This window comes from Empidonax traillii, unplaced genomic scaffold (assembly GCF_003031625.1).
Source record: "Empidonax traillii isolate 1590-97213 ecotype Southwest subspecies unplaced genomic scaffold, ASM303162v1 scaffold992:size1346157, whole genome shotgun sequence".
Lineage (NCBI taxonomy): Eukaryota > Metazoa > Chordata > Aves > Passeriformes > Tyrannidae > Empidonax > Empidonax traillii.
Window position 1 is genome coordinate 1,335,834 of NW_020956185.1, and position 10,371 is coordinate 1,346,204.

A 10,371-nucleotide genomic window follows, 5' to 3' on the forward strand; every position below is an offset into this window, starting at 1 on the left:
GGGCCGGGTGCCAGCTGTCCGCCGTCCCCACAGCCCAGCTGCCGGCACACGGCGGCGGCGGTGCCGGGGCTGGTGCCATTGGCGCACACGCGGCCCCAGGTGCCGTTGTGGAGCAGCTCCAGGTACCCGCTGCAGCGCCCGCGGCCGCCCGCCAGCCGCAGGGAGAGCTGCTCTGCAAGGGGTGCAGGGGGGTCACGGCACGGCCGGGAACCCCCCGAGGGGCTCTGCTGGTTGTTGTCCCCGCCCCGCGGACAGCCCGCACTGACCTGAGCAGACGGCCCCTGCCCCGGCCCCGCGCTCGCACTCGCGCCGTTCCGAGCGCGGGCATTCCCAGAGAGACTCCTCGGTCCCGGCGCAGTCAAGGACGTACGGCCACAGCGTCCCCGTGCCGGGGCCGAAACGCGCCGAGCCGGGCGCCTCCAGTGCCGCGCCACAGCCCAGCTCCCGGCACACAACGGCGGCGGCCTGGAGGCCCCAGCGCTCCTGGCAGATGGTGCTCCAGATGCCACTGGCATAAACCTCCACGCGCCCCGCGCAGCGCCCGGCACTGCCCGCCAGCCTCACCCGCCGGCTGCCTGCGGGCATGGAAGGACTGGGCTGAGGGGCTGCTCGGGGCACCAGCACCCCAGCTCTACTCGGGACACCCACCTGAACAGACGATGGCTGCCCCATGAGGGATGTTGGTCGGCCCAGTGGTCATTGTCCAGAGTTTTAAGGTGTCTAGCATGACATACACTTCCTGGGTGCTGAAGGTCATATTCCAGACGGTGTGGATCACCCTTTCCATAATATTCCGCTCCGAATTGTGCACGGTCCACACGGGGACCGTACCAACAACAGCATCGCTTTTGTCCAGCCCACCACAGCCCAGCTTCCCACACACCACACTGAAATTCCGTTCGAACAGAAGCTCTCCTGGCACACGGTGCCAGACTCCGGGGCTTATAGCCAACTCCAGCCACCCGTCGCACCGGCTCTCACCCTCCACCAGCTGCAGGGAGTTGATGATGCCTGTAAAATGACCTGGCTCAGCACTCCCCTCATCCCAAAACACCCCTGAGTGCTCCGCTCCCAATTTCTGGGATGTCCCAAAAGGCCTTGAAGGCTCTTCCCACAGGTGCCACACAGACCTGAGCAGTTGACAGCGGCGGCATTCCCCGGGGTGCAGGGGGGCTCCCCCAGCACTGCCACAGGGCACTCCCCCGGGTGCCGCTCGCTCCCGCTGCAGCCAAAGGCGTCCGGCCTCAGCGGCCCGTCCCCACTGCCAAAGGAGCCTCCTGGGAGCACGGTGACAGCATGGCCACAGCCCAGGTGGAGGCACAAGACGTCGGCATCGGGCAGGTCCCAGTCGGTGGCGCAGACGGACCCCCACGTGCCCCTCACCGCCACCTCCACACGCCCGGCACAGCCCGAGCTGCTGTTCCCCAGCCGGAAGCCCGTGTAGGCTGTGGCAGAAAGGGCGTTGAGGGGGGTGATGGTGCAGGGACCCCCAACACCCCCGGTGTCCCCGGTGCTTACGGGAGCAGATGATGGTGGTGTGGCCAGCGCAGCTCTGGCTGTGGGGCACCTGTCGGGCGCAGGCGCTGAGGAGGGGCTCGGTGCCGGTGCAGTTGAATCCCCCCTCCCAGAGCGGCCCCGTTCCCGCCCCAAACCGGCCGCTGCCGGGCATGGCGAGCACCGCGCCGCAGCCCAGCTCCCGGCACACCACCTGGGCCACCTTCATGTCCACGTGCTCCGCGCACACACCAACCCAGGCCTGGCGCTGCCGCACCTCCAACTGCCCGGCACAGGCTCCATCACCCCCGACCAGCCGGGAAAACCCTGCGGGAGCGGCACAGCGTTGGCACTGAGGGATGTGCCGGGAGCGCTGTGTCCCTCCCAGCCTGGCTCCTACCTTGGCAGACGACGGCAGTGTCAAAGTCATGGGTACCGTTGTAGGGTCCCCAGCCGCGGATCTCGCAGTCCCAGAGCGTGGCCTCATCCCCGTTGCAGTCCACCAGGGCCAGGTTGATGGGCCCGGCCCCTGCACCAAAGCGGTCGCGGGCAGCGTAGGCGCCGATCGCCGAGCCACAGCCCAGCTGCTGGCACACCACCTCGGCGTCCTCCATGTCCCAGATGTCATCTCCCACTGAGCCCCAGCGTCCTCGCAGCTTCACCTCCACCCTCCCGGCACAGGGACCACCACCGGCCACCAACCTCAGCTCCACGGCCTCTGCACCGGGGCACCGGCAAAGATCAGCCCTGCCCGGAGCACCCCGGCACGAGGTGGGTTCCCCAGCATGGCCAGCCCGGCCCCCTCACCTGCGCAGATCACCCCCACATCCCACCTGTGGCCCCAGCCAAACTAGGGACAGAGAAGAAGAAGGGCTGGAGCCAGATCCGGCCGGTGCCCTGCCCGAACGGGGCGTACGGGGACGCCGAGGCCACGCGGCCACAGCCCAGCTGCCGGCACACCACCGTGGCCCAGCGGGCCTCCCAGTCGAACTCGAAGACGCAGACAGAGCCCCACTCACCGCTGTGATTCACCTCCACGCGTCCGGCACAGCGCCCGCCGCCGCCCACCAGCCGCAGCTGCCCCGAGCCTGCGGCACGAAGGATGCTGAGCCGGGTCCGGCACCGGTGGGTCCCCGCTCCCACCACCCCGGCACTCACCCCCACAGAGCCGCAGGCACAGGAGCAGCCCCAGCGCCCCGACAGGCCCCATCCCACCGTCCCGCACCCCCAGTGCAGGCGGCGGAGGTATCGGCAGTGCCGGAGCAGTGGAGGCGGCAGCACCAGGGCAGCCTTTATCAGGCGGGGGATCTCCCAGCTGCGGGGCCACGGCCTCCAATAACCTGCTTCGTGCCCAAATATGAGGCTCGGCTGCGCTTCTGGCGTCACACACCTCGCCACAGTGGGCCGGCACACGGATGTCCCCGGGGGAGCCGGCCCCCCCACAGCACCTGGGCCGAGGGGGCCCCTCCTCTATCCCCCCGTGGGTCCAACTCTGCCGCTGGAGCCTGGCAAGAGCCATCCCCCTGCTGACAGCATTCACTCCCAATCCCGCCAGAGCCTCCACGGGACCGTCCCGAGGAGCAGCACGAGGCAGAGCCCCAAGGCCCCGTCCCCGGGTACCCCCTCCCCGGGCGGTGGGAGCAGCCCCGGCTCCCCGCGGGGGCGGCAGGTCCCGGTCCCTCGCGCAGGCGGTGGCACATGGCGCTGCTGCCGCAGCTGTGCCCCCGCGCTCGCCTCGCCCCGGGGCAGGAAGGAGGCGGTTACCGCCCGGCGGGGACGCGGCGTCCGCACCGACCGCACGCGGCTCCTGACACCTGCACCGGCACCGATAACGCCGGGACTCTGCGCGCCGGCATCTGGTCACGGGCAGGGCACGGGGGGGCACAGAGCCCACTCGGCGCTGGGGGAACCGCCTGGGCGAGCCGGCGCCGAGCACCAGCGCAAACAAGGCATGCGGCAGGGGGGAGCGGGATCTCCCTCGGCGTCTCGGTTGTGCGTGAGGGTGAGGACGGGGCTGAGCAGCCCCTCCAGCAACGCCGAGCAGTGCCAGTGCCGGAGGAACAGCGTGTTCCCGGCGGGGTCACACTTCCAGCGGCGCAGTCACCGCCACGTGCCGCCAACCCGTGAGGGACCGGGCTCCCGCCACCTGCCAGCGACCCCGTGTCATCCCGCCATGGCTTGTGGGGCTGGTCCCAACCCTGGAGAGCCCTGGGCTGTCCCCATTGTGTCGCATGGACCTGCCACAACCCGGCCCTGCCGCCCGCACCGAGACACGACCGGGCCGGCAGCGATGGACGGCGTGGCTGCGGTCTCCCTGCGGCGGGCGAGGACCCCGCCAGTGGTTCCCGGGGACACCGTCAGCACCTCCTACCCTTCCAAGGACACGGCACCGTGTCCGTCACAAGCGCTGGAAGAGGCCCGGGGTAGGAGGGAAGCAGAGCAGAACGACGCGGCCCTCCCGCCCACGGCCCCGGCCCGTGACCACGACCCCTGTGCGGAGTCCCCGGGAGCCGGGGGGACATTCCCCGTTCCCCATTCCCCATCCCCGCTCCCCACAGGCCCAAGCCGTGGGGACATTCGCCGTTCCTGCTCCCTCACGGCCCGACGGCAGTGGCCCCGGTGGGCTGGGGCGGCACCGAGGGGGGCAGGAGGCGGTGGCCCGGGAAAGTCCCCCCCACTGCCCCCAGGGCAGCTCCACAGCCCCCCCCGCCCTCTCTGCCTCAGGGGCCCCGCTGCTCCCCCGGCTGGCACAGAACCCCCTGCCTGGGCAATCAGGGCCAGGGCTCAGCCTCGTTGCAGCCGCGCCACAAAGGAGCTGTGGGCACCACTGCACCTCCAAACCCCCAGTTTCCGAGGTTGTGAATTAAAAATCAGCAATTCTGCTTGCTCAGGCTCCCGCAGCTCTCTACTTCCTCTCTCCAGAGTGCAGCTGGACTCTGCCAACCCCAAGACACCACCGGGACACCTCCAGCCTGGCTGGTGCTGGGCTCCATGTGCTCCATCAGGCAGCTGTTCAGGCCAAGGAAGGAAAATAAACCAAGTATTCCAGGCTGTCAGGAATTAAGAGGGATGATGCTGGCCATAACATTCTGACTGGGAATTTTATGCAAGAACCTGAGGAAGATGAGGTTTCATCTCACTGGAGTGGGATGTACATGGATAATCCAGCCATGAGAGGGAAGTGGGATCCAGCTGATAGTGAAAGCCATGCAATTGAGAACAGGTTTGGCTTTTGCTCTGCCAGTCTGCTCCTTACTAAATTACTTCTGAATTCCTATGATCTCACTCCACTGCAGAGAAAATCCATAGAACGGTTTGCTCCTGCTTGTGCTGGGAGGAAAAATGAATCCTGGAGCAAGAAGTTTTTACATGAATTCACAGCCACTAAGGCCTGACAGTCCCCTGCAGCCCGAGCTCGATCTCAGTACACTCCCTTATCAAGGATTTGCTTTAATTAACCACCTCAAATGAACAAATTAAAACCAAATCAAAATTATATTATATTATTATTTTTAATCAAGAGATATATAAATATTGCAGAATACAAAAGAACCTTTTTAGCTCCAAAAACTCTTAAAAGAGATAGACATGGCACGGCTGCACTGCACCCCCAAACCAAGGAGAATTAGGAGAAAAGAAAAACCCAGACTGAGATTCCTTGGAGATTTTGGTGCATCTTCTTCTATCCAAAAAAATCCTTGGTCTGCATGAACATCCACCTGAATCCTAGGAATATGTGATGACATCAATACCCTCATGCTCCTTTTTATTAAAAGCAGATTTCCACAGAGAATTAATGAAATATCGAAAATTAAACTGAAATGTGAATGAACAGTTCCCCCAGCCCAGCAGATTGCAGCATCCAAAAGAAAATTACCAGAAAGATTATGGACTGGGATCATCACTAGGAAAGGCAAGGGGGAAAAAATCATATTATGAAAAGTCTTCCCAAGTATTTAACAAAATTATTTCCATTTTAGTATCAAATTTTCAGTCACCAGTTTAAACAGAGTAGCCAGTAGTCCCCACTGGAAGCAAGAAGAGTGATAAATCCAGTGTTTAATGAACTTTCACCTTCCAAAAGGAAGGAAACAGACAAAATACATAAACATTTCAACACAGGGAAACGTTCTTAAACTCAACATATTTTACAGGATACAAAGATTTACAGCTGCAGAACTGAGAGCTGGGCCAGTGTTAGTGCTTCTGCTCCATAATTCGGCCAGGGAGAGACCAGATCCAACAGCAAAACTGTTCGTTCAGGTCATTTCCAGGCAACCAGAGCTGTCCCCCATAGGGCCATCAATGGGGATGGGCATGAGGGTTATAAACAGCAAATTCCATGCAATATCAACCTGTCCTTGTCCTGATCCCGCTGAGCACACCTGGACCCTTGGCTGTTTCCTGGCAAACCTGGCATTGAAGCGGTAGCCCTGCAGGGGAAGATCTGGGCTCCATGAGGCAATGGGAGGCTATTCCAGCAGGAATTCCGCGTGGAACTATGGGCTGTGGGTAGAATTCATCTAAACCTGCAAAGCTGATCCCGGAACCCAAACCCTGGCTCCACACAGTGAACAATCTTTGTGCTGCCGTGTCAGCGAAAGCCGCTGCACTGAGAGATGTCGGCATTCTAAGGCAGGGCATTCTCTAAATCCCAGCAACCAGCATCTCCCAAGGGGACAATCCAAGTCTCAACCAATTCCTTTTGCCTTTCCACAGTGACAGTGACCCTCATTTGGTCCTGCTCTCCCACGGTTCATTTTGGGGTATCGCTCTGTGCTGTTTTATGTTCCACGACTCCACCCGCAACAGCTGGAGATTTAGGGTCGTGCTTCTCTACTCCCAGCAGGTTCCCTAAGGAGCCAGATCCTCCAACAATCCCCTTGCTTTACTTCCTAGGTGAATTCTACTCAAGCCAGTCCCCCCTTCCCTATCCAGGGTGTAAGTGCTTGTGCCCTTGGCATGGTTGGCTCTGGCTGGGCAGGAACTAAGAGCAGGACACAGTGGATCAGCTGCCCAGGGAATCTCCAGGATTCTTACTGAGACAGCAGCATCTGTGCTAAAAGCAGCTGAAGTCCAGGAAGAGACTGGGACAAACCAGGACAAATCAGCCTGGCTTCTGAGAGTTTTCCAGACTTTCCCAAGGAGCTCCAGCAGCCTTGGAAGTAGTGCCAGTGAGTTCTGATGGGTTTCTGGAAGGGTCATTGCTTCAGTCTTCTCCTTTTCCCTGAGCCTCTAGTGTGTACTTTCTGAGTTCGGTTGGAAACAGATTTTCCAGGAAGCAGAAATCTTTCTCATTCTGAGGAGCTACATTTTTCGAACTTTCCATCAGAGCAGATCTTCAGAGTTTTGTTCCCAGCAGTGAAAGTCTCTGGCACTGGGAGCGTAACGACAGGGAGTCGCAGGAACTGATCAGACTGGGACATCTCCTTAACGCTGCGGCTCCTGAGGCTCCGGAGCTGCAGCGGGACAGAGCCGCGGGGCGCGGGCAGCGCAGAGTCCCGGTGTTATCGGTGCCGGTGCAGGTGTCAGGAGCCGCGTGCGGTCGGTGCGGACGCCGCGTCCCCGCCGGGCGGTAACCGCCTCCTTCCTGCCCCGGGGCGAGGCGAGCGCGGGGGCACAGCTGCGGCAGCAGCGCCATGTGCCACCGCCTGCGCGAGGGACCGGGACCTGCCGCCCCCGCGGGGAGCCGGGGCTGCTCCCACCGCCCGGGGAGGGGGCACCCGGGGACGGGGCCTTGGGGCTCTGCCTCGTGCTGCTCCTCGGGACGGTCCCGTGGAGGCTCTGGCGGGATTGGGGGTGAATGCTGTCAGCAGGGGGATGGCTCTTGCCAGGCTCCAGCGGCAGAGTTGGACCCACGGGGGGATAGAGGAGGGGCCCCCTCGGCCCAGGTGCTGTGGGGGGGCCGGCTCCCCCGGGGACATCCGTGTGCCGGCCCACTGTGGCGAGGTGTGTGACGCCAGAAGCGCAGCCGAGCCTCATATTTGGGCACGAAGCAGGTTATTGGAGGCCGTGGCCCCGCAGCTGGGAGATCCCCCGCCTGATAAAGGCTGCCCTGGTGCTGCCGCCTCCACTGCTCCGGCACTGCCGATACCTCCGCCGCCTGCACTGGGGGTGCGGGACGGTGGGATGGGGCCTGTCGGGGCGCTGGGGCTGCTCCTGTGCCTGCGGCTCTGTGGGGGTGAGTGCCGGGGTGGTGGGAGCGGGGACCCACCGGTGCCGGACCCGGCTCAGCATCCTTCGTGCCGCAGGCTCGGGGCAGCTGCGGCTGGTGGGCGGCGGCGGGCGCTGTGCCGGACGCGTGGAGGTGAATCACAGCGGTGAGTGGGGCTCTGTCTGCGTCTTCGAGTTCGACTGGGAGGCCCGCTGGGCCACGGTGGTGTGCCGGCAGCTGGGCTGTGGCCGCGTGGCCTCGGCGTCCCCGTACGCCCCGTTCGGGCAGGGCACCGGCCGGATCTGGCTCCAGCCCTTCTTCTGCCGCGGCACCGAGGAGGTGCTGGAGCAGTGTCCGCACTTCGAATGGGGCCAGCACTTCTGCGGCCACGAGCGGGATGTGGGAGTGATCTGTGCAGGTGAGGGGGCCGGGCTGGCCATGCCGGGGAACCCACCTCGTGCCGGGGTGTTCCGGGCAGGGCTGATCTTTGCCGGTGCCCCGGTGCAGAGGCCGTGGAGCTGAGGCTGGTGGCCGGCGGTGGTCCCTGTGCCGGGAGGGTGGAGGTGAAGCTGCGAGGACGCTGGGGCTCAGTGGGAGATGACATCTGGGACATGGAGGACGCCGAGGTGGTGTGCCAGCAGCTGGGCTGTGGCTCGGCGATCGGCGCCTACGCTGCCCGCGACCGCTTTGGTGCAGGGGCCGGGCCCATCAACCTGGCCCTGGTGGACTGCAACGGGGATGAGGCCACGCTCTGGGACTGCGAGATCCGTGGCTGGGGACCCTACAACGGTACCCATGACTTTGACACTGCCGTCGTCTGCCAAGGTAGGAGCCAGGCTGGGAGGGACACAGCGCTCCCGGCACATCCCTCAGTGCCAACGCTGTGCCGCTCCCGCAGGGTTTTCCCGGCTGGTCGGGGGTGATGGAGCCTGTGCCGGGCGGTTGGAGGTGCGGCAGCGCCAGGCCTGGGTTGGTGTGTGCGCGGAGCACGTGGACATGAAGGTGGCCCAGGTGGTGTGCCGGGAGCTGGGCTGCGGCGCGGTGCTCGCCATGCCCGGCAGCGGCCAGTTTGGGGCGGGAACGGGGCCGCTCTGGGAGGGGGGATTCAACTGCACCGGCACCGAGCCCCTCCTCAGCGCCTGCGCCCGACAGGTGCCCCACAGCCAGAGCTGCGCTGGCCACGCCACCATCATCTGCTCCCGTAAGCACCGGGGACACCGGGGGTGTTGGGGGTCCCTGCACCATCACCCCCCTCAACGCCCTTTCTGCCACAGCCTACACGGGCTTCCGGCTGGGGAACAGCAGCTCGGGCTGTGCCGGGCGTGTGGAGGTGGCGGTGAGGGGCACGTGGGGGTCCGTCTGCGCCACCGACTGGGACCTGCCCGATGCCGACGTCTTGTGCCTCCACCTGGGCTGTGGCCATGCTGTCACCGTGCTCCCAGGAGGTTCCTTTGGCAGTGGGGACGGGCCGCTGAGGCCGGACGCCTTTGGCTGCAGCGGGAGCGAGCGGCACCCGGGAGAGTGCCCTGTGGCAGTGCTGGGGAAGCCTCCCTGCACCCCGGGGAATGCCGCCGCTGTCAACTGCTCAGGTCTGTGTGGCACCTGTGGGAAGAGCCTTCAAGGCCTTTTGGGACACCTCATGAATTGGGAGCGGAGCACTCAGGGGTGTTTTGGGATGAGGGGAGTGCTGAGCCAGGTTATTTTGCAGGCATCGTCAACTCCCTGCAGCTGGTGGAGGGTGAGAGCCGGTGCGACGGGTGGATGGAATTGGCTACAAGCCCCGGGGTCTGGCACCGTGTGCCAGGAGAGGTTTTGTCCGAACGGAATTTCAGTGTGGTGTGTGGGAAGCTGGGCTGCGGTGGGCTGGACAAAAGTGATGCTGTTGTTGGTACGAACTCCTTATGGACCGTGAGCGATTCGGAGCAGAAGATTATGGAAAGGGTGATTCACACCGTCTTGAATATGACCTTCAGCACCCAGGAAGTGTATGTCGCGATTAGCCCCTTAACAGTATTGTCAATGACCACTGGGCCGACCAACATCCCTCATGGGGCAGCCATCGTCTGTTCAGGTGGGTGTCCCGAGTAGAGCTGGGGTGCTGGTGCCCCGAGCAGCCCCTCAGCCCAGTCCTTCCGTGCCCACAGGCAGCCGGCGGGTGAGGCTGGCGGGCAGTGCCGGGCGCTGCGCGGGGCGCGTGGAGGTTTATGCCAGTGGCACCTGGAGCACCATCTGCCAGGAGCGCTGGGGCCTCCAGGCCGCCGCCGTTGTGTGCCGGGAGCTGGGCTGTGGCGCGGCACTGGAGGCGCCCGGCTCGGCGCGCTTCGGCCCCGGCACGGGGACGCTGTGGCCGTACGTCCTTGACTGCGCCGGGACCGAGGAGTCTCTCTGGGAATGCCCGCGCTCGGAACGGCGCGAGTGCGAGCGCGGGGCCGGGGCAGGGGCCGTCTGCTCAGGTCAGTGCGGGCTGTCCGCGGGGCGGGGACCAGCAGAGCCCCTCGGGGGGTTCCCGGCCGTGCCGTGACCCCCCTGCACCCCTTGCAGAGCAGCTCTCCCTGCGGCTGGCGGGCGGCCGCGGGCGCTGCAGCGGGTACCTGGAGCTGCTCCACAACGGCACCTGGGGCCGCGTGTGCGCCAATGGCACCAGCCCCGGCACCGCCGCCGCCGTGTGCCGGCAGCTGGGCTGTGGGGACGGCGGACAGCTGGCACCCGGCCCCGCCCAGCAC

At 64.5% G+C, this 10,371-nt stretch overlaps 2 protein-coding genes across 2 annotated transcripts in view; one reads left to right on the forward strand and one right to left on the reverse strand.

The window, feature by feature from the left end:
- LOC114067991 (deleted in malignant brain tumors 1 protein-like) overlaps positions 1-3,350 on the reverse strand; it is a 6,332-nt gene extending 2,982 nt beyond the window's left edge. Inside the window, 9 exon segments of the mRNA XM_027903797.1 lie at positions 5-172; positions 267-694; positions 735-1,011; positions 1,131-1,445; positions 1,519-1,821; positions 1,895-2,212; positions 2,302-2,355; positions 2,358-2,942; positions 3,290-3,350. Coding sequence (XP_027759598.1) covers positions 5-172; positions 267-694; positions 735-1,011; positions 1,131-1,445; positions 1,519-1,821; positions 1,895-2,212; positions 2,302-2,355; positions 2,358-2,942; positions 3,290-3,350 — 2,509 coding nt within the window.
- A 95-nt stretch (positions 3,351-3,445) lies between these two features.
- On the forward strand, positions 3,446-10,362 carry LOC114067992 (deleted in malignant brain tumors 1 protein-like; the record flags this gene model as incomplete). Its single annotated transcript, XM_027903798.1, has 8 exons — positions 3,446-3,986; positions 7,386-8,066; positions 8,156-8,473; positions 8,547-8,849; positions 8,923-9,237; positions 9,357-9,589; positions 9,672-10,101; positions 10,190-10,362. Coding segments are annotated over exons 1-8 (2,994 nt in total), but the record flags the coding sequence as incomplete, so codon positions are not given.
- Between the last annotated feature and the right edge of the window lie 9 nt (positions 10,363-10,371).